This window comes from Neovison vison, chromosome 13 (genome assembly GCF_020171115.1).
Source record: "Neovison vison isolate M4711 chromosome 13, ASM_NN_V1, whole genome shotgun sequence".
Taxonomy (NCBI): domain Eukaryota; kingdom Metazoa; phylum Chordata; class Mammalia; order Carnivora; family Mustelidae; genus Neogale; species Neogale vison.
This window is the reverse complement of record NC_058103.1, coordinates 100,283,192-100,306,985: the sequence shown is the minus strand read 5'-3', so window position 1 is coordinate 100,306,985 and position 23,794 is coordinate 100,283,192. Positions and strand designations below refer to the sequence as shown.

At 39.7% G+C, this 23,794-nt stretch overlaps 1 protein-coding gene across 1 annotated transcript in view; it reads left to right on the top strand.

Moving 5' to 3' along the window:
* The window catches only part of ZWILCH (zwilch kinetochore protein), a 39,139-nt gene that overhangs the window by 1,355 nt on the left and 13,990 nt on the right, over positions 1-23,794 (top strand). The window contains exons 2-13 of the mRNA XM_044231691.1: positions 1,687-1,738; positions 4,361-4,456; positions 7,782-7,900; positions 11,377-11,576; positions 12,726-12,796; positions 13,137-13,292; positions 14,688-14,759; positions 18,782-18,875; positions 19,576-19,625; positions 20,257-20,362; positions 20,878-20,957; positions 23,619-23,775. Coding sequence (XP_044087626.1) covers positions 1,687-1,738; positions 4,361-4,456; positions 7,782-7,900; positions 11,377-11,576; positions 12,726-12,796; positions 13,137-13,292; positions 14,688-14,759; positions 18,782-18,875; positions 19,576-19,625; positions 20,257-20,362; positions 20,878-20,957; positions 23,619-23,775 — 1,253 coding nt within the window. The remainder of the gene's footprint in view (positions 1-1,686; positions 1,739-4,360; positions 4,457-7,781; positions 7,901-11,376; positions 11,577-12,725; positions 12,797-13,136; positions 13,293-14,687; positions 14,760-18,781; positions 18,876-19,575; positions 19,626-20,256; positions 20,363-20,877; positions 20,958-23,618; positions 23,776-23,794) is intronic.

Below are 23,794 nucleotides of genomic sequence, written 5' to 3'. Positions count from 1 at the left end.
GTTGTCCAAACGCAAGATTGCTGGACCCCATCTCCAGGCTTTCTGATTTAGTAAATCTGGGTGGGGCCAAAGAATTCTGACAAATTCCAGGTGAAACCTCCTGCTGGCCTCACACCACATTTGAGAACCACTGATGTAATCTAAGCCTTTATTTTCTAAATGCCTTAATTTTTTATTATTCTGGCCTCCAAGGTCATGCCCTCCATCTCATGATCAGAAAGGTGTTTCTCGTTTCAAACATTTTCGTGGGGTGTCTGGGTGGCTCAGTCAGTTAAGTGTCTGCCTTTGGCTCAGGTCCTGATCTCGGGGTCCTGGCATCAAGCCCCATGTAGGGCTCCCTGCTTCTTCTCTCTCTGCCTCTGCCCCTCTCACCTACTCATGCTCACTCTCATGCTGTCTCTCTCTCTCTCAAATAAAATCTTTAAAATAAAATAAAATCTTTTAGTGAGCTCCTCTTGGCTTTCAGGATGAATTTCTACTAGTATAGCAACAGGTCTTCCATTGTGCCAATACAGCACCCTCCACTCACCTCTGTTGGAGCACCCATCACCTTGTATTCTAGCTGTTGGCTCTTTGGGCTTCAGTCAAGACTAGGAACCAGGGACTATGTTTTTGTTGTATATCCTGGACACCTATAAAGAGTGCCTGCCTATAACATACATGATTGTTGAATAATTGATTGAATAACATCCCTCAGTTATACACAAAGGACAAATATCTTTAAAAATAAATCACTGTCTTGTCCAAAATGGCAAAAGTGAGTCATTCACAGGCTTAGCTCTCCTGTTTTTATTTCAGTAAGTCAGAGTAGATCAAATAACAAATGGTATCCTGAAACAATCCCATTGGGCTTCTTTAGGTCTCTAAAGATTGTGTAGATCAGGCTGATGTGCATTTTGGTATGTTTAATGGTTTATTGTTCACATGCTTTGGGATGACTATTTTAGAACTTTCTTGAATGAAATGATAATTATTAATTATATCTGAGTTTTGTGCTTATCAAATTAGTATACTAAGTTTTTAGTGACAGCTGATAAAAATAGAGGGAGGATAGATGTTTCTATTTTAACCATAGAAATCTAGGGCTGGGAACCTTAAATAACTTTTCTGTGGTTACCCACTGATTCAGTGCAGATCAGAATCCAGTGATTTTTACTTACCTTGAGTTACATAGTAAATTACATTTCAATAGTAACTGATATGTGTTTTACAAGATAAGAGAGTACAGGTAGGTAACCTATTTCCTCCTGCCTCTGAGAAGCCACTGTGCCCAGTTGTGGGCAGCAGTTTATTAATTTCTGCCACATCTCTTTTTTCTCATACTCTTTTTTTTTTTTTTTAAGATTTTATTTATTTGTCAGAGAGAGAGAGAGTGCACAAGCAGGGACAGTGGCAGGCCTCGGGAGAAGTAGACTCCTCGCTGAGGAGAGCCTAATGTGGGACTCAATCCCAGGACTCTGAGATCATGACCAGATCCAAAGGTAGCTTTACTGACTGAGCCACCCAGGAGTCCCTTCTCATATTCTTTTCCTGCTTTTTTCCCTCTTCCCAACCATGCCTTAGGGCTGCCATGACTACTTTGCATTTTGCTTTTCTCATATGTCATGCAAAGATAAACTGATGACTACTGAATTTAAATGTCAGAATACTGTAGCTCTGTTTTTCATATGTAGTTCTTCATTTCAGGGAGTTTGATGAAGAAAAGAAAGGAATCCATAAAGATCCATTTATCTATGAGGTATGAACAATTTATTTCGTTTTTAAACACAACTCAGTAATTCTAACATTCTGCTTCTTTAAAAGATGGGTTCATTGAAGTTAATTTAGAGTAAATCCCACCCTTTTAGAGTACAGTTCTATGAGTTTTTAAAAATGCATTCAGTCATATAACCAGCCCTATGACCAACATCTAGAACATTTCTGGCACCTCCAAAAATATCATGTACCTTTATAACCAGCCCTCTGTCTCTGTCTTTTTCCAGGGTGTCATATAAATAAAATCATGCAGTATGTAGTCTTTTGGCTTCTATCAAGGAATGTAGTACATTTGGGATTTATCTATGTTTTGTGTGGATCAGTAGTTCATTCCTTTTTATTGTTGGATAGTATCCCATTATATGGATGTGTAGTGCATATCTATTTACCAGCTGGTGGAGACATGAATTGTTTTCAGTTTCTCATAGTTACGAATAAAGCTGCTATAAATATTCTTGGATTTATTAAGCATCTAATATATGCCAAGTGTTTCGTAGCTAAAGTCCCCGTAAGGTTTAATCTATAAAATAACTAGTGAACTAAAAGTAATTATATGCTAAAAGACAAATAAGCTGTAGAGAAATAGTCATATAAGATAAAGGTTATTATCATATATATAAAATTCATAAAAAATTCTTAAAAATCAAAGAAAAGTGACAACTGTAATAGAAGAATAGACAAAAGACATAAATAAATAAATAAGCCCAGAAAGAAAATTACAAGTAGAGTTATTTCTTACTGTTGGACTTTTCACTAACCAAACATAGGAATTAAGTATATCTAGGTAAATGTATTAATCCTTCCTCATTGGAATTCTTGCTTAATACATATATCAGTTTCCTAGGGCTGCTGTAACCTTAAATTGGTATGCTTAAAACATCAGAAATTTATTCTGTTGCTATTCTGGAGACTAGGACTCTGAAATGGAGGTGGCAGAAGGGCCACGCTGCTATTGGAGGCTCTAGGAAAGGATTCTTCCTCAGCACTTCCTAGTTTCTGGTGGTTTCCTACAATCCTTGGAGTTTCTTGCTGTGTAGACACATCACTCTATTTCTGCCGCTGTTACTAGATTGCATTCCCTGTGTGTCTATGTCCGTAAATCTTTCCCTCATTATAAGTACATCAGTCATTGGAAGCAGCTCCCCCCCACCCCGCCCCACAATCTAAGCTAATCCTTAACTTGATTATATTTGCCAAGACCCTTTTTCTAACGGTCACATTCAGAGGAACCAGGGGTTAGGACTTCACCGTATCTTTTGGGGACATATTCAATCTACAACAGTACTTGAAATTCAAGAACCTAGTAGATAAGAACAATACAGTATCCTTTGCTTTCTGAACTTGGTATCTAAATGCTTTAAAATCCAAACTGAGAAATGAAACAGATTCAAGTAATGAGAGTTATTTGTCAATGATAAGCCTTTGAGAGACTGCTCACCTTCATTAATAATCGAATAAATTTGAAAAAACAGTAACAAACAAGACACTATTTTTTGCTGTGAGATGGTAAAAATAAACAGTGAAAATACTCTGTGTTGCCATAAGTGATGGGAATGCAAATATATGGGGGCAGCATATTTGCAAGGCAATTTGACAAAGTCAGTGTGATTCTAAGTATTCATCTTAAGAAAGCAATTCAAGGATGTCTATTATTGTTTATTGCAGCAGGTAACTTAAAAATATCCAAATATTGGAGCACCTGGGTGGCTCAGTGGGTTAAAGACTCTGCCTTCGGCTCAGGTCATGATCCCAGGGTCCTGGGATCGAGCCCCGCGTCAGGCTCTCTGCTCGGTGAGGAGCCTGCTTCTCTCTCTCTCTGCCTGCCTCTCTGCCTACTTGTGATCTCTGTCTGTCAAGTAAATAAATAAAATCTTAAAAAAAGAAAATCCAAATATTGAACAAAATGGGATTAGTTATATGATGGTAGAGCCAAAGAACACTTAATAGATGGAAAGAAGTGTATGATACAGATGTCATATTTTTATTAAGCAAAATCTTATCTAGATATCTAAATACTGAATACATTTCTACTTAAGGGGATTTATTTATGCGCCTGGGAAAAGATCTGACAAAATAGGTGCAAACCATGCTAGTGACTAGTGATTATCCTGGCTAATCGATTTATATGTGTATTTTTAAAAAATGACTTAGTTTTGTATTTTCAGACTTTTCTGCAATAAACATGTTTGCAATTGGAGGGAAAAAATATACAGTTCCTAGAGATTGATGAAAGTCCTAAGTTCCATAGTACAATCAGAAGAAAAGATCATATTTATAAACTGCTAATTACATGGTACAATATAGTAAATACAGTATGAGTCACGAAAGAAGTCTGTGTGATCCTAATCAAAAGAAAGCTCTACAATTGGGATGCACTTTAGGGAGGCCTTGAAGCATGTGTAGAGGTGAATAGAGCTAGGTTTGTCTAAACATGAAAAAACACGGCAAAGAATAAATGCAATCTTCTCTTTAGAATATTATGTCTTGTCCAAATTCTCTTTCTCGGCCGCTTGCGTAAAACTAGTCTTTAAGTGTTTAAATATTCGTACTGATAGGTATGTGTGTATATATAATAATGTTGCTTGACATTATCTATTTTTAATAGGCTGATATTCAAGTGCAGTTGATCAGCAAAGGCCAACCGAATCCTTTGAAAAATATTCTAAATGAAAATGACCTAGTATTCATCTTGGAGAAATTGGTAAGTAGTGCTTGGACTTTGCACTTGTTTAATTCTTTTTTTTTCTTTTTTATTTAAGATTTTATTTTTAAGTAATCTCTATCCTCAATGTGGGGCTCGACCCGAAGATTAAGAGTCGCATGCTCCACCAACTGAGCCAGCCAGGCACTCCTGTGTTTAATTCCTAGTAGCCAAATTCAGTTTGCAAATGATCTCAAATGTGCACTTTTTTTTTATCAGCATACTAGGAAAGTGGATTCTAATTCTTTCAGAAGTAGATACAGTGGTGTCCAATAGAAATATAATGAGAACTGTATAGGTAATTTAAAATTTTAAAGTAGCCTGATTTTTAAAAAAAGCAAAATTAATTATACAATAAAATTGACTTTTTTCTTTTCTTGTCCACTTCTTTGAATCTTGGCACATGTATAGACTCTGGTAATCACCACCACAATCAGGGCACAAAACAGTTTTATCATCCCAAACAGCTCTGTCATGCTATCTCTTGAAAATCCCCCAGCAGCCACTGATCTCTTCTCCCTTGGTGTAGTTTTATCTTTTTAAGAAAGTCATGAATGGACTCACACAATGTGTAACCTTTGGAGTCTGGCTTCTTTCACTCTGCATAATACCTTTGAGATTGATCCAAGTTGTCTGCATATCAGTGGTTCATTTCCTGTAGTTGCCGAGTAGATTCTGTGGTATGGATGGACCATCATTTATTTATCTAGTCACCCTCTGAATGACGTTTGGGCTTTTTTCTGTCTCCAATGATTATGAATAGAGCTGCTGTAATCATTTTTGTACACATTTCTTTTGCATGTTTTTTCTTTACGGTAAATACCGAAGCCTGGGGTTGTCTGAAATTAGGTTTAATAATGCTTTTTATTGGGATGCCTGGGTGGCTCAGTTGGTTAAGCGGCTGCCTTCGGCTCGGGTCATATCCCAGCGTCCTGGGATCGAGTCCCGCATCGGGCTCCTTGCTTGGCAGGGAGCCTGCTTCTCCCTCTGCCTCTGCCTGCCACTCTGTCTGCCTGTGCTTGTTCTCGCTTCTCTCTCTATGACAAATAAATAAATAAAATCTTTAAAAAAAATAAAAATAATGCTTTTTGTTTAGTCTCATAAATGTGATAATACAATTTCAAAGCACAGTTAATGTAAAAATCATTAATGAGATATTTTAAGTTTTTTTCCCTCATGCTGCATCTTCAAAATCTGGTGCGTATTTACACTTAACATTTTCATTTGGTCTGGCCCCATTTCCAGTACTCAGGAGCTGCATGTTGCCAGTGACTGTTGTATTGAACAGCACAGTATAAGTAGCTATGACTCATGAAGTTCTACTTGAATTTTTGTTTGTGAAATGTAACAGAAAACCTCTTATTTTTTGCATCACTTTATAATTCCAGCTTGAAACCTTTGTGTTTTAACTATGGTGTTTTGGCAGAGGAATTATAATGATTTTTACTGAATGGTGATAATGCCGTCAGGTTACATGGTTGCTTTGGGGCCAGAACCCATTCCTTTGACTACATTATTTCCTGAAGTAGATTGGAACAGACTCTAATAGGGGAAAGTGGAGGTGCTTTTAGAAGGAACTCTTCTGTTTAATGCTTTAGGATTCTCATGCTGTCTGGTGAAGGAGCAGGGAGCTTTTCATTTGAATGCATACAAAAGCTCCTTTTGAGGAAAAGGGGCAACTTTGTCTTTTATGTTAATGGAAGGGCGTTATTACTGCTTATCTATAGTGGACAGATGCTTAGGAAATAATTATAGGTGAGTTATGTGGTTGAATTTAGACTTTTTTTATGGGGAGAAGGGAAAATGTATGTAGAGTAAAGCCAAAAAAAATTAAGATGTTCAGGTGAAGATGAGTCACCTAGGAAAAGATAAGGATGAGCCAAGGGGGATGTGGGAATGTGACTTAGGATTCTAGTGAGGATGCAGCTCACAGTTTTGGGAAGGTCCCTGCAATTCACTGGGGACCTGGCATTTTTGGATGAGGAGCAGTCAAAATGGCCATTGTCTCTGCAAAGATCAGTAGAGCTTAAAGCACAAATTTTAGGTAGATGGGTATTAAATAGAAGAAAAAAATGACATTTTGGATACCATCTGTTCTAGGACCTCTTTGGAAAGCCAGGCCTAGAAGGGACTGAGATCTGTGATCCTGCAAAAGAAATTCAAAGTTGAGGAAATATCTGGGTCTGATACCTATTAAGTGAGCAGAGTATTTATTGCCCGAAGAGCTTAATGGATAAGATCCAGAGTTTTGAAGTCAAGTCAGACTATATAGATTCAAATGTTGCAGTTACCACTGGGTGTGATTCTAGGCAAGTTATTTAGCCATTGGCTACCTCAGTTTTCCCATCTATAAAATAGAGTTGTTGGGGTGCCTGGTTGGCTCAGTGGGTTAAAGCCTCTGCCTTTGGCTCAGGTCGTGATCCCAGGGTGCTGGGATCGAGCCCCGCATTGGGCTCCCTGCTTAGTGGGGAGCCTGCTTCTCTGCCTGCCTCTCTGCCTACCTGTGATCTCTGTCTGTCAAACAAATAAATAAAATCTTTAAAAAAAAAAAAGAGTTGTTAATGGGGCATCTGGGTGGCTCAGTCGGTTAAGTGCTTGACACTTAGTTTTGACTTGGATCATGATCTTTGGGTTGTGAGAGCAAGCCCTTTGGGGCCTTGTGCTCAATAAGAGCCTGCTTGAGATTCTCTCTTTTCCTCTCCTTCTGCCCCCCCAAATAAATAAATAAAATCTTTTTAAAAAGAGTTAATAGTAGTAGCTATTTCAGGATTTTTATGAAAAGTAACAGAAAACTTAGAATAGTAGGTGTTACATAGTAATGCTCAGGAAATATTAACTCTTGGGGTTATTGTTATTATTGGCAAGGCTGAATTATGTAACTACTTAAACATGGAGATACTAGAAACACATAGGTTCAGAACTTGGAACACAAATGAAAGCTGCTAGTCCTAAAAGGAGTAGATTTAATGAGTAAGGGCTCTGGCCCTTTGAGTTCTGGGAGTGAAAAATCAGGAGTCTTCCACAGGGTTTCCCTTGGTGTTTTGCCTTTGGTTCATCATTTATACATGTTGGAGACTTCCTTTTCTTATGGCATCAGATGCTTCCTCTGTCAGTAGCAATTTAGATCATTATCTTTTTACAGGACAGTGGAAGTACTTCTGATGGCAAGATTTGGTGGTATCAGACTGGTTTGTAACTGTGATTCTTGCCATCACCCAGTCATTTGTGCTTAAGGGTTTGGAAACCAGTACATTCTGTTCTAGCATAGTGAAGAATTGGCTGGTAAGTGTTCTTTTACCTGACTAATTTAAAAATATTTTTTAAGCCTTTAGACAAGGAAGAAACAAGTCATGTTGAAGAACCACAATGTGAAGAAACAGCTATTTCTGATTTCTCTACTGGGGAGAATGTTGGACCACTTGCTTTACCAGTTGGGAGAGCAAGGTAAGTTTTTCTTAGCATTGGGCTAAGTGGAGGGCTGGAAGCTCAGATTTAAATGAAAGTGTTCTTAGGGGCACCTGGGTGGCTCAGTGGGTTAAGCCTCTGCCTTCGGCTCAGGTCATGATCTCGGGATCCTGGGATCGAGGTCTGCAGCGGGCTCTCTGCTCAGCAGGGAGCCTGCTTCCCCCTCTCTCTCTACCTGCCTCTTTGCCAACTTGTGATCTCTCTATTTGTCAAATAAATAAATAAAATCTTAAAAAAAAATAATAAAAAAAAAGAAAGTGTTCTTAGAAACATTGGGGAAAACAATATGTATGTAGTCCAGGTCCTTCCCTCCTTTCTTAACCCTCTCCCTAGACATGACACCCAAATCTTCAGGGATGGCTTTACTTGAATATCCCATAGGTGTCTGAAGCATGACCAAGAAGACTGTGTCCTGGTCCCTTTCTCCACTCCCTTATACCATTTGCTCTTGCTTCTTAATTGTGTGTGTGTGTGTGTGTGTGTGTGTTTAAATTTTTATTTATTTGACAGAGAGAAATCACAAGTAGGCAGAGAGGCAAGCAGAGGGGGGTGGGGGAAGCACGCTCCCAGCTGTGCAGAGATCCTGATGTGGGGCTTGGTCCCAAGACTCTGAGATTATGACCTGACCCGAAGGCAGAGGCTTAACCCACTGAGCCATCCAGGTGCCCCATTGCTTTTTAATTATTTACTTTGTATTTTGTTCCCTTCTAGTCTTTCTTCCTCACTGCCACCAGAGATCTTTAGAAATCACTGAAAGCACGGTTGTGTTGCTTCCTTGCTTAAAAGTCATTTGCTGGTTCTTGTTACTTCATGATACAATCCAAATTTCTTATAAATGACACATAGGAACCTTCACTCTCTACTCCAGAGCTTCGCCACCAGGGGAGCCATAGCCTGTGGGCATTTGGAAGTACACAGGGGTACTTTTTGGTTGTTACAGTGTCTGAGGGGAGCGATTGGCCTGGGCTGTGGATAGGGAACGTCCTACAGTGTACCGGGCTCTCCTGCTCAAGGAGGAATTATCCCACCCCGATGCCAGCAGTGCCCCCGTTAGAAAGCCTGCTGCCCCGTCTACCAGCCCACCTTTGCTTCCTGCCTCCCTGCTATGTAGCTGAGTGTAGCACTCCCGAGCTGGTCCCCCTCACTTCCACAACCAAAGTTACTGCTGTCAAGGAGTTCTGGAGGATATAAGTTATATAAATAATAACAGCGGATGATAAGGACTCTAATAATAATACTCACAAAGTGACTCCCTCTGGTGGCTTTTGTTTATTTTGCCAGGTAGAAGCTTTTGACATTTTTCTGTAGTTAAATTTATCAGTCTTTTATGGCTTCTTGATTTTAAGTCATGTTTGACCTTTTTTCCTTTTTCCCCTGCAACGTAAACATTATTTATCGGTATTGTTTTCTCCATGCAATGCTTGTTTGGCTTTATCCCTATGCTTATCATCGCCTTGCCTTGCATTTGAGACCTTCTTTTTGGGGTTATTGTGTTTCCTTTCTGAAACACAATCCCTTAGAACTCCCTTTGTTGAACATCAGTTGGTAATAAATTAAGTTTTCATCTCTATGGAAAATTTCCAGCTACATTTTTTGATAAATTTTAGTTATGATACACTTTCAAATTTACAAAAAAGTTGAAGGAATAACACAGGAACTTCGTATACCCTTGATCCAGATTTTCCAGTTATTTACCTGTTGCTGAATCTGCTTTGTCGTCTTCTCTCTCATTCCTCCTCCTCCTGGTAGTCCTCCCCCACTCTGCCACCTATATAACATAACTCCTGTCACCCACACACATTTTTTAAATGAAATATTGAGAGAATGTTGGAGATACTGTGCTCCTTTACCTCTAAATACTACACTATGCATTTTCTGAGAACAAGTATATTCTCTTATGTAACCACAGAATAATGATCAAAATCTGGAAGTTTAACAGTTACAGTACTTTTATCTCATTCACAGACTATTCAGTTTTCCTTAAGTGTTCCAGTGCCTAATGACCTCATGCATCTTTTCATGTACTTACAGGCTCCTTTTTTTTTCCTTGCCCCAGCTTTATTGAGGTATAATTAATGTATCATACCTATTTCTTCTACTTCACCTCACAGCCTACTTTGACTCCTACTGAATCTCTACCCTACCCTATTGGACTCCCTGCTTGTAGATAGCTACATTCTCGTCACTTTCTGGTGTGTGCCGGGTGTGCCCTTCTCCCACTTCATCACTGGGTGAAATATTTTTGTAGTTTGCCGCTTAGTTTCCAGATTTTTGTTTCTGGGATACTAGGGTATTGGAATTTATAATTAGAAACATATTTGGTCTTTGTCCAATGTTCCTGGCACAGAGTTCCTAAAACCCTTAGAGTTTCTTAAGGGAGGAGAAAGAGGAAGGTGTCTTCTGTTACGTTAGTGAGGTAGCTTTTGGGGGCACCTGGGTGGCTCTGTTAGTTGAACAGTTGGCTCTTATTTTCTGCTCAGGTCATAATCTCAGGGTCCTGGGATCCAGCCCTGCATCAGGCTCCCTGCTCAGCAGGGACTCTGCTTAAGGATTCTTTCTCTCTCTTCTTCTCCCTTTGCCCACCCCCCTGCCCTCCTGCTAACATGCTTTCTCTCTGTCTAAGATAAATAAATCTTAAAAAAAAAAAAAATGAGGTGGCTTTTGGAAAACCCCTAGGTAACTTGGGGGTTGGGGGGAGGGGTTGCCAGGGTACCAGCCCTGTGATTAGAGGGTTAGAACATTCAGCCAAACCCCTACCTCCAGGGAGGGGAGAAGGCCTAGAGGTTGAGTTCAGTCCCTGATGGCTGGTAGTTAATCATTTCATGCCTATGTGACTAGGGCTTCATAGGAAACCAAAAGGAGAGTGTTTGGAGAGCCTTTGGGTTGGTGAACAGGTGGGGATTTGGGGAAAGTGGCTCACTGAGAGAGGGCATGGGCGCTCCATGCCCTTTCCCCATACCTTGTTCCATGCATCTCTTCACCTGGCTGTTCCTGAGTTATATCCTTTCATAATAAACCAGTGATCTAGTAAGTAAAGTGTTTTTCTGAGTTCTGTAAGTCGCCCTAGGAAATTAATTGAACCCAAGGAGGACTATAGCTGGTCAGTCAGAAGCACAGGTGACAACCTGGACCTTCATTTGTCATCGGAAGGTGGGTGGCAGGGGGGAGGGGGGCGTCTTATAGGACTGAGACCTTAACCTGTGGCATCTGATGCTGTCTCTGGGTAGATGATGTCAGAATTGAGTTGAATTGTAGGACACCCAGCTTGTGTCAGAGAACTACTTGGTATGAGGAAAACCCCCACACATTAGAGTTGGGTACAGAATCTTATTTGGTGACTGAAAGTAGGATCAGTGTCAGAATCATAGGTGCCCTTCATTATATCTTTGGAAATGAAAACTTGGTTGATGGACAGTTTCTACTTATAGTTTGTTCTTCCTACTCTTGTTTTTAAGGCAGTTAATCGGACTTTACACCATGGCTCACAATCCTAATATGACCCACCTGAAGATTAATCAGCCGGTTACTGCCCTTCCTCCCCTGTGGGTAAGGTGCGACAGTTCAGATCCTGAAGGGACCTGTTGGCTCGGAGCTGAGCTTGTCACCACAAATCACAGCATTACAGGAATTGTCTTATATACAGTCAGTTGTAAAGGTGAGAGCTCACTCATCTTACTTTTGTGGGGGTGTATATTTATTTATTGGTATTGTTACTGTGTTGTGGTTTTTACTGAAAACATATTGTAAAGAAGTGGAACTTGTCAGCCACCAGGAACCTACTCTGATGTGTGACTTGTGGCATATAGGAAGTGTTCCCGAAACAGAGCTCCAAAAATCTGAACAGGAGTTTATGGCTTTGTTAGTTTTATTTGGGTTTCATTTGGTTTATATTGTGTATTTTTGGAAATTTTCATCAGAGGATTAAAAAAATGGAATATAACCATATAATTCCTATCTCATAGTAGATGTTTAATTATATTTTTGGTAGTAGCATTCTTACCAAACCCGGACATCAGATTTGTGTCCAGTGTGCAGTAAACCAAATCTCTAATGAGTCACTGGGTTTGAAGCAGAGAATGTTTTATTATCAGAAAGGCAGCCCGTAGAGAGGACAGGGAATATTCCCAAATCTGTCTTCCTGACTGAGCAAGTTTATGATCCTAGGGGTTGAGATTGCATACATATTGATGAAAAGGGCAGGGGAAGCTTGTGACTGTTCATGTGGAAAGATGGAGCCTGTGCATTGGGCAAACATAGGTAACATCTATCCCAGATCATCTGGGGGTGGAGATTAACACCAGAACAAGGCATGATTCTGTCTCTGACACAGGAAGTTATCTTAGGACAAGGAGCAGGAGCTGTGGGCATCCCTGAGCCCCTGGAAACTGGATGACAGGGTGTGGGCTCATTATCTCGGGTAAGGGATGCAGAACCTTGCTTGTTCATAGGCTGGAGTCGTATCAGTTGACCTCGAGTCCAGGCTCCGCACAGGCAGCTAGTGGATTCGTTAGTGGGGTCCGAAAAGACGCAATAACCGATGAGAAAGAAACCGGTCTCTGAAAAACCAGCTTTAAATTTTCTGCTGTGTTTCAACCTTATTAACCCTGCGGGGCATGGTTCCAGTATTGACCTTTGTTCCTCTTTCCTTCCTTTGTCACCATTTCATCTGGATTTAAAACTTAATTTCGCAATGACTAGTGTGAAGTTGCACTGCCCTCAGAATTTGAGGGGTTGTCATTTTCCAACGCTAACAGTATAATTTTGAATTGTACCTTTAAATTTGTTTTTCTTTTATGTCTTATAGCTGATAAAAATTACTCTGTAAATCTTGAAGACCTGAAAAGTTCACATAAGAAAAGACATCATTTATCTACTGTAAGTATTTCTTTCTTCTGTGACATTAGTTTCTTCAAACTGTTATGGACCTGTTAACCTAGTTTAGTAGGTTTTTTCACTCATAATATGACTAGTTTTTGTTTGTTTGTTTTTAGTATCGAAATGTTTGTGTTTATTTTTACTTAAGTTAATGACTAAAAATAGGTGCTGCCTTTGCCTTGTAACCACCTTTTGTGATGAAAAAGAATTGTCTTATTTTTCATTTGGGAGAAAAGTGTGGCACTTTTTCTTCTGCTGGGAAAAGAACCAAGGTAGTTTTGATAACGGGCCTCTGGCTGTGTCAAAGTGTAGCTAATGGTGGCTGGTGTGCTCTTTTCAGGTAACAGCCAGGGGCTTCGCCCAGTATGAGCTCTTTAAGTCTACAGCCTTGGATGACACACTTGCTGCGTCACAAACTACAATCACTTTGGATATTTCCTGGAGTCCCGTTGATGAGATTCTTCAAATCCCTCCTCTTTCTTCAACTGCAACTTTGGTAGGAGTGAACCGTATTTTGTTTTGAGTTTATTCAGTGTGGATTGACTTTTAACTAGCTTGTTGCTGGTGCCGCATACTTCCAGCCCCAGCCCTGCCTGCTGGATGGTTCTGAGAGGCCCAGCTTACTCCTGAAGTCTCACGGGGGCAGCCAGTGGAGGTTTGGCTGGGTGACCTAGTCTGTCAGTTGCCCATGGTGGCAATTATGTAACTTAAGAATTTTCTAGTGATTAATAAAGTCTCTCTCTTTTTTTAAAAAAATATTTTATTTATTTATATGACAGAGAGATCACAAGTAGGCAGAGAGGGAGGCAGGCAGTGAGAGAGGAGGAAGCAGGCTCCCTGCTGAGCAGAGAGCCTGATTCGGGACTCCATCTTAGGACCCTGAGATCGTGACCTGGGTCGAAGGCAGCGGCTTAACCCACTGAGCCACCGAGGCACCCCAATAAAAGTCTCTTGAGTTGGGACCCAAGTGAAATAATCAAAGTGACTTATCTCTGCTATTCTTAAAAGATTGTAGATATTGGCAACACATCCAGAACCATTATACTATTAAGGCTTTTCATTTTATATTTACTTTTCTAGGAATCTGTTTGAAGTTAATCAGAATTGGTAGCGAAAATATATGTGCAAAGATATTCCATACTGTGATAACGACTGTGTTTCCAGAATACTAAAAACAAACCCGAATGTTCAATAGGGAAGTGTTTAACATAGATTTTCCTGATGAAATATTATACATTCTTTACATATCATGATTTAAAGTGTCTTTAATGATAATAAAAATGCTTATTGTTAGGCAAACAAAAGGAAAATATACAAAATTGCATATATAGTAGAATCTCAACTATGTTTTTGAAATCTCTGTACACAGAAGCCTGATAGTGTTAATTGTGGTTCCCCCCCACACACTTCTTTTAAGGTTTTGGAAAGTTCGCTTTAGAAAGTGACCTCTGGCTAAGACAGCACAGCATTGGTTTAGCTAGAAGGAGTCTATTGAACATATTTGCTAGGGTGGTTATTTTGGGTATGTGGTAATGCTGAGTTTGTCATTGGGTCTCAGGATGTATTTATTTTCATTTCTCTCTCTTTCTTTTGGAAATTCAGTGGGAAAGGGCAGGAGAGGGTATGAGGAGAGCAGTCGTTCGACATAGGCACAATCATGGTATAGAGAGGGGTTGGTGGCATGAGTTTAGGTTACTGTCTTGGGATGGATGGGATCTATGGTGTCTCTGGGGAAGATGTTCTAAATGCAGTATTACCTTACTTATTCAGTTCATTAGTGCTTTATGAAATATATTTTTTAATGTGTGGGGAGCTTGAAATGCAAATAACTGTGACCATTATGCAGAGAAGATGGGACTACTAGTGAAAACTGACTTTGGAAACTTTTTAGAATATTAAAGTGGAATCGGGAGAGCCCAGAGGTCCTTTGAATCATCTTCAGAGAGAACTGAAATTTCTCCTTGTGAGTATCCTTCTGGAATTTGTGACTTGTATTAAATCTTGTGTTTTCATAAGAATATATGCTAATATCATTGTTAATTAGTTTTTCAAAATTTGTTCCAGTTGTTGTGTATTCAGTAGATACTCTTGGCAATTTGGATGATATTATTTTACTGCATGGTAGTTGTCCTTACAATCACAGGGAGCATTAGTTAAGAGCTACACTTCTTCCGCCTTTTTACTGGAGTGTTCAGTTTTTATTCAGATAGTAGGTTCCCCTCTTTACTTGGGTCGGCTGCCAGTTTATCCCAAATGCATGTATAATCTGCTTATTAATAACTGGGATTTTGACTCATGCTAAAGACTAGCATATGTTTCAAGAATTTTATGTCTCAGTGAGTTTTACTCTATTCTACAAATTGAATCTCAAGGGGTGCCTCATTTTAATGCAGTAGAAATTCAAAATGTCCTTGCCTGGGATAGAGAGCCGTTTACATTTAGTCATTTGCCCTACTTACTTTTTTTTTTTTAACAGCTTTGAGATAAATTATATCCCATAAAATTCACTTGTTTCAAGTACATAATTCAGTGGGTTTTCATATACTTACAGAGTTGTATAACTGTGGTCACATATAATTTCAGAGCATTTTCTTCAAAAGAAACCCCATACCCATTAGCAGTCACCTCCCAAGCCCCCCAGCCCTGCAGCTGCTGGTCTGCTTTTATAGTACTTTGTTCCATTTCATCAGTGAATAGCAGTTCATCACGTAGCTATAGCATATCTCGTTCATCCACTCGTCGGCTGATGGGTGTTTCTGTTGTTTCTACTTTTTGACTATTACAAATAATGCTGCCGTGAAGAGTCTTGTATAAGTTTTGTGGGACATACGTTTTCACATCTTTTGGGTGGCGTTCCTGGGGCAGTGTGATAACTGTGTTTCTAAGCTTTGGAGGAGCTGCCAAACTATAACTGTTTTCCGAAGTGGCTATAGATTTTACATTCCTACCAGCAGTGTGTGTTCCAATTTCTGCATATCCTTGCCAACACTTTGATATTATCTTTTTATTATGATTATTATTAATTTTTATTTCCATCCTAGTGGGGACGAGGTGGTATTTGATGGTTTTGACTTGCATTTTCTGGATGGCTTACCGACTTGGAGCTTCTTTTCATGTTCTTATTAGCTCCAACTTATTTCTTTCTTTAATCTCTTGCCCGCTTCTGCTCCCACTGATCCCCTAACTCTGGCCTGCTTATTGTACCTGGTCCTGTCATGCTGTCCCATTGTGGTAAGTGCGTCTTGCTCTGCCCGGGGTATTCTCTCGCACCCTGAGCTCTCTGTGATGTCCTTATCTAGGGTGATTGCACTGGTCCCCCAGAGTGGCTTATGCTGCCTGTGTTTTGTGTTGTGAAAGCTCACTCCTCACACCTCTTGTCAGAGTGTTTATCAAACACATTGATCTGTTTGCTTTTCTGTCTGTCCTTCTAGACCTGAGAGCCAGGTACTCTGTGTCTGCAGCAGCTAGCACAGTACCAAGCATTTCTAATACTTTTAGGTCCAATTATTATTTCCCTGTTTGTATAAAACCTGGTATTTTTTTCTCACCTTTCTTTCTGGAAAACTCCTCTTTTAGGACCCTTCCTGTGGGCTTCTATCACCCTTCTATCCTCATGTTTCTGCCCTTCTCTCTTCAAACCCTGTCATTCACTAATTTGGCTAATGCTTTTATGAGGGAACTCCAGACTCTTCTTCTTTAAGCTGACCATTCCCCTTCCCACTTCCACCGAATCATTTCCCAGTTGAGTAGAGGGTTGTTGCCTCAAACAATATTTCCAAAATGAAATTTGAGATTTTCTCCAGGCAAGATCCCCTCAGAGAACCCCCCCCCCCATTTCTGTATGTGGTTCCACTATTCCTTCAGTTTCCCAGGCTAGAAACTCTCTACTTTAGGTTAGTAGGAACGATTGCTACCACCACACTAACATGGAAGGATTTTTTTCTTTCTGTGCCCTGGTTCTTGGTCACACCACTTAGAAGAATGAAGAGGTAGACAGAGTGGTGGGCGGCAAAGCAAGGTTTATGGTACAAAGCTCCCAAAAAGGGAGGGGACCTGAGTTTCTCGTCAAGGGATTTTTATGGGCTTGTTAGCAGGCTTTTATTCTGACTAACCCTCCCTACGCCTGTCATAGGTTCTGGTTATTGTCCCTATCTGTCACCCGGGAAAGAGTGGAGGGCTCCTTCCAAGGTAGTGTAAAATCCTTTTAAAGGTGGTTTCCTCTTAAGGCAGGGCCCCTTGTCCCTGCCCCTATCTGCCTTCCAACTATCCCTTCATCAGAACTGTCACAACTAGAAGCTGCCACTCTGTGCCAGGGATGTGGTGCTGGAGGTTTCGGTTATTTTGCTGGAAGCATCAGCAGTTGCTATGTGGAAGACCTGATTCAAATACACGTCTGTCATTCAAACTCATGCCTGTCTGTCTGACTTGAAAGTCCATGTTTTGTTAAAACCTCCCTTGTAAATTCACAGAATCTTAGATGTGCCCATGGCCACAATCTTTCCCAAGGTCAGTCCCCTGTGTTTTTGTAAATACCTAGGATTTTTTTTATTTTTTCCACATCTCCCTTCCTCTCTCCCTCCCTCTCTCTCTAATAAACTGTTCTTTTTTTCCTTTAAGCTTTTTCTCACTGCCCATCTTAGTTAAAGCCCTTATCCCCTGCTTCCTGGACTACTCTAATGGTCATTTATTGTTTCTCAACAGGGACACTATGGGCATTTTAGGCATAACCATTCTTTGTGCTTTGGGACCATTGTACACATTGTAAGATATTTAGCATCCTTGGCCCCCACCAGACTAAATACTCAAAGTGCCCTTGTACCCCCTGTCATTGTGACACCAAAAACTATCTGCACATTTTTCCAGAGACCCCCCCCCGCCCCGAGGGGTAGAAATTGATATCACCTCTGTTGAGAAACATTGTACTTTCTCTTTTCCTTAGAATCCATCTTGGGTATTTCTAACACAAATTCTTTTTTTTTTAAGATTTTATTTATTTATTTGACAGGCAGAGATCACAAGTAGGCAGAGAGGCAGGCAGAGAGAGAGAGGAGGAAGCAGACTCCCCGCTGAGCAGAGAACCCGATGTGGGGCTCGATCCCAGGACCCTGAGATCATGACCTGAGCTGAAGGCAGAGGCTTTAACCCACTGAGCCACCCAGGCGCCCCTAACACAAGTTCTTAAGTCCTTGATATGCCACGTTCCTGCCAAAACATCAACAGCTACCGTCTTTCATATGAAATAAAAAAAAAAACAACCCAAGAGGTTTTAAGATCTGTCTGGGCCTTCATTTCTCACTGTTCCGTAGGTGTTTTCTCTACCACGGCTGGACCTCGCCCCACCCTCTTCATCTTGTTCCATGTTCCTTCTCTGCAGCTCCTACTTCCCACATTTGAGTACTGCTGATGCTTCACATTGTTCCCCTGGCTGTTCCAGTCTCCCTTTCCTTTGGTATAGATATTAAATGTATAGACATATACATTTAAATTATTTTTATATAAACTTCCATTCGGTTTCACGTTTTTTGCTCCCTGATTATTGCACCTGGATTATTGGTCCTTTTTAATCAAAATTACAGTGTCTTCAGGGCAGGCTCATTAGTCTGGAATCCTCAGTAGCACTGATGCACATGGCATCACCCTTAGAACACCGTCTTCGGTACCAGACTGCCGGGTGTCTGTCTTGGCACGTCAGTAATGTGTGACCTTGAGCAAGTTACTTTACCTCCCTTGGCCTCAGTGAAATGGGAATGATGGTAATATCTGCCTGATAGGGTTTTTGTGAGGATTAAATACCATACTACATATAAAACACTTAGAGCTGTTCCTGGCATGTGGTTCATGAATGTTCAAGAAATGTTATAATGACTAATATTAGTATTAAATATATTCCTACTGATGAAGTTTTTTGTTTGTTTGTTTGTTTGTTTTTTTCCCCTAAGAAAATATTGGATTTCTTTTTTTTCTTTTTTTTTAAATCTCCCTTAGGTTTTGGCTGATGGTTTGCGGACTGGTGTAACTGAATGGCCTGAGCCTCTGGAAGTAAAATCTGCTGTTGAACTTGTGCAAGAATTTCTGAATGGTCTTTGTTTTTCTAACTTATGCTGTGTATATTGTTGATTTTTCTTTGTTGAGAATTTATACTTTTCTAAATTTAAAAATAAGTTGTCTTTCTGGGCTTGGTATTCTTTTTGGTTGGGAAATTTATAAAGCTATGAGGTCTCTCATGGTCAGAGGGACAGATTTGTTCTGAATTACTAACGGTAGAGTCTAGGTAATTTTTAAGAATAGTACTGAATTTAAATTTTATATACAACAGCTGTATTTAAGACTATAGGAAAAGAGGGACGCCTGGGTGGCTCAGTTGGTTAAGCAGCTGCCTTCGGCTCAGGTCATGAACCCAGCGTCCTGGGATCGAGTCCCACATCGGGCTCCTTGCTCGGCGGGAAGCCTGCTTCTCCTTCTGCCTCTGCCTGTGCTCGCTCTCTCTCCCTCTCTCTCTGACAAATAAATAAATAAAATCTTAAAAAAAAAAAAAAGACTATAGGAAAAGAGGGATGGAACAGAAACCTTTGAGCACCTACCACGGGCCCAATGTTGTGTGTCAGTGACTTTCACTGTATCTTAGTTCATAACTGCCAGTAGAGAGTCAAGTAATTTGCTAAAATCCCTGGTATACTTCTACTGTCCTCATTTACCATTTGAAAACAGGATTAGGACAGAAATTATTTAGAAAGCAAGAAAATGAAATCTAGAGTTAACAAGCTTTTGCTACTTTCTAGACTTAAATAAGCTGGATGGATTTACTGATTCTACAAAAAAAGACACAGAGGTAAGCGACTCTTACCAGTTAGAAATGTGCACTGAAATAGCTTTTAAAATTTGGTCGCACTGCTGTCCTTCGTGTCGTATTTCAAGTGGATCTGGGATAGCTAAGGCAGCATTTTGAGGGTAGTTTTTTGTTGGTCTTTAATGTCAGCACTGGTGATTGTTTTGCTTAAGAACTAAGAAATGCATTTGAAGAGAACTAATGTGTATGTATTATTAATTGATCAACTGCAAAGAAGCAGAAATGACTATGTCAATATGCTATAAGATGGTATTATCATACTAATATGCTGTGAGATGGTTTGTTAATATGCTTTTCCTGGTATCATTAAATTCATCTAAATAGGTTGTCATTTGATGAAACAGGAAAATGGAAACAAATGTCAATTCATTATTATTGCATCAAAAAAGTCAAATGCTTGCTTTTAGGTATCACACTTGTACAACAATTTTAGGGGTCCCATTTTTCACTGTCACTTGATTTGTATCTCGTCATGAATGAATGAGGTGTAGAAAATTCATTCCCATCTGTGGATCCCCAATTTTCTCAGGGCCGCATTTGAAAGCCCACTGGCTTTAAATTATTCCTTTTCTTGTTTGATAAACTGAGTCACTCTCTGATACTGCTTTTTCAGACGGTGAAGCATGACAGCGCTGCGGTTGACCGCTCCATTGAGTGTCTCTTCACAGTACGGGGGGATCTGGATTTTGCTGAGCAGCTGTGGTTCAAAATGAGTGGTAGTACGTGTCTGTCATGATTGTGAAATAAAACGTTTCCTGCATTTGTTAGGTTTACTTTTAAGTCTTTGAAGATCATACAGGACTAGAGTACTACTAGTCTTCTATGGAAGGCTGGTTCCTGTTTTCTCAAATTCACTCCTAATAAGGTATTGGCACATTCTACTCAAGAATTGTATTAAGAGAAGGCACTTCATAGAGTCTATTCTTTTCTCCTGCCTTGAGTATAAGATATAGGTGGCTTTTATGTTACATTTCAAAACCTCCACCTTAGTGACATTATAATTATTAGAAAAAGGGAAAGATATTCCTTAATATTGCACTGTGTTACCTTGTGACAGTGAACTTACTCTCTTACTTTAGAAATGTGTTTAATTTTTCTTTTTGCCTTTATTTTCTTTCCCCTTCCCCCACCTATAAAATATACTTGTCTTCTCTTTGTCTTTCCTTAAGATTGATGATATATTTAATCTGCAGCAATACCATGAAAGTAATGTTGCACTGACTTGTTTTCCAAGGTGTGATTTCGTATCAAGATTTGGTGAAGTGCTTCACGTTGATCATCCAGAGTCTACAACGTGGTGATATACAGCCGTGGGTAGGTTTAGTAGTGTGTGTTAGAACACTTTTTCAGTGGCATATCCTGAAGCTTAAGGCATAGGCTTGGGAACAGACTACCTGAATTTGAATCCAGCCCTGTTGCTTTCTTAGCTATGTAAACTTGAGTGGGTTTCTTTACGTACCTATGCCCCAACATCCTCATCTGTACAGTAGGGATAGGAAAAGTACCTGTTGTTTTAGGGCTAAAAATTTTGTTTTTTGTTGAATAGACCCTTTAAATATGATATAGTGTCCTTCCTCATCTCTTATTGTAGTCTTTGGTTTAAAATCTAATTTATCTGATATAAGGATTGCCACTCCAGCTTTTTTTTTTTATGTCCGTTAGTGTGGTAAATGGTTTTCCACCCCCTCACTTTAAATCTGGAGGTGTCTTTGGGTCTAAAATGAGTCTCTTGCAGACAGCATATCGATGGGTCTTATTTTTTTTTAATCCAATCTGATGCCCTCTATCTTTTGACTGGGACTTTTAGCTCATTTACATACATTCAGGGTAACTATTGAAAGATATGACTTTAGTGCCAATGTATTGTCTATAAGGTGACTGTTCCTGTATATTGTCTCTGTTCCTTTCTGGTCTGTGTTACTTTTAGGCTCTCTCTTTGCTTAGAGGAACCCTTTCAGTATTTCTTATAAGGCTGGTTTGGTGATTGCTGGTTTGTTTTGTTTGTCCTGGAAAAAAAAATTTCATTTTAAGATTTTATTTATTTATTTGAGAGAGAGAGCACAAGCACGGGGGAATGGCAGAGAGAGAGGGAGAAGTAGGCTCCCTGCCAAGCAGGGAGCCCACTGTGGGGCTCATTCCCAAGATCCAAAATTGGTCTGGATCATGACCTGAGTTGAAGGCAGACACTTAACCCATTGAGCCACCCGTGCCCCATTAGTGCTAAATAATTTAACTCATGTAATGCAACTAGCACCCAGCTCATAATTAGGTGTTCATTATGTGTAAGATACTAGTACTATCATTGTTGTTGCTGTGAATGACTGTTCTCATATACTACTGATGAGAGCACAAATTGGGATGTTCTTTATGAAGCAGCTGTGGATAATGCATTGAGATCCTCAAAGTGTATCATGCTCGCTCTTTGAATCATTAGTTTTTTTCTTAGGATCCACCCTAAGCTCATGCATAGGAACATATCAAGATTTTATGTATTGGAATAGTCACCACAGCCTCATTTATAGTAGCAAAAAGTTATAAATGACCTAAATTCCCCATTAAAGGACTAAGTAAATAATGATATGGCCACATAATGGCATATGTGATGGTTGCTAAAATGATGCCGGCAGATGATGTGGAAAAATGCTTAAAATCTGCAGTAAAAAGAAAGGACTGTACATTATTGCATAAAGAAAGTAACTTTTGGAGAGAAAAACGTAGTAATAAATATACCAAAATGTTATAGCAGTCGCCTCTAGTGCTAGGGTTACAAATGAATTTTTCCAACTGCATTCTACATTTCTATACTTTATGGATTTTCCACAATGAACTTGTGCTTTTACAATCAAGAAAAAGCTAACTTAAGAAAAACTAGAAACCAAAAGATTCCTCATTTCATAGGAATTCTTTGAACTAGGGTAGCTGCCAGTTCATAACTGTAAAACTTAGAAACTTTTGTGGGTGAGTGCAAAGATCCACTGCACAGCGAAGGTCTGTGAGCGCTGCCCTTCACTGGGCGGTGGTGACTGTAGACAGTATGACCTCTGCTGTAGAGGTTTTCTCACGTGACTTCTGTGTTTGTGAGATGTTTGCAAGTATATCCCTGCCATGTGAAATGAGTACAAACAGCACGGAAATCGTTTTTACTGAAACAAGGGAAATGCCAGAGATTATGATGGAGATTAGAGAAAATAGACATCAGTGAGAAAATGTCCAGTATTTCAGGTATCTTTAAAACGAAGTGTTGGGGCGCCTGGGTGGCTTAGACAGTTAAACGTCTGCCTTCAGCTCAGGTCATGACCCCAGGGTCCTGGGATCGAGTCCCACATTGGGCTCCCTGCTCATTGGAGAGCCTGCTTCTTCTGGTTGCACTCTCTCTCTTGTTGACAAATAAAATCTTTAAAAAACAAAACAAAACAAAACACAAAACCTTTAAAATGAAGTGTTTAGTATTTGGTATCTGCTTTAGCTCTGTTCGTTCACAGCTCTTGATTTGTAGATGATCTAGTTAGTGTGTTAATATTGTAGCCAAGGAGCTCCTTCTGACACAGAGACCAACGAGGGAGGAAGTTGTCCTGAAGTAGCAGGTGTTCTGTGCAGAGGAAGATGTTCAGTGTTGGGAAGGATGCCCAGGAGCACTTAATCAGCTAGGAGAAAAGTCCTAGTTACAAAGCGTCAGAGGACCAACCCTGTCTTTTTGGTGGAATTGTATCTGGGGGTGATCAGTTGAACCTCTTCATAGTTGCTTCGGGCTAAAGCAAATCATATAGGAATGATCCTTCAGGAACAGACTTGTTTATAACTTAGGGCTTTTTATTCAGTTTATGGTATCAAGAGATTGAAAATGCTTATCATTTTCAGCTTGTAGCTAATACAGTTTGCTTCTCTTTTATTTATTGGATTTGTTTGTTTTTACTTATGGTTTTATATATATATATATATATATATATATATATTTTTTTTTTTTTTAATTTCTAGCTCCACAGTGAGAGTAACAGTTTACTAAGTAAGCTTATCCATCAGTCTTATCATGGAGCCATGGACTCAGTTGCTCTCAGTGGAACTGTTCCAGTCAAGATGCTTTTGGAAATTGGTCTGGATAAACTAAAGAAAGATTATATCAGTTTTTTCATAGGTGAGTCCCTTTCCCAGCT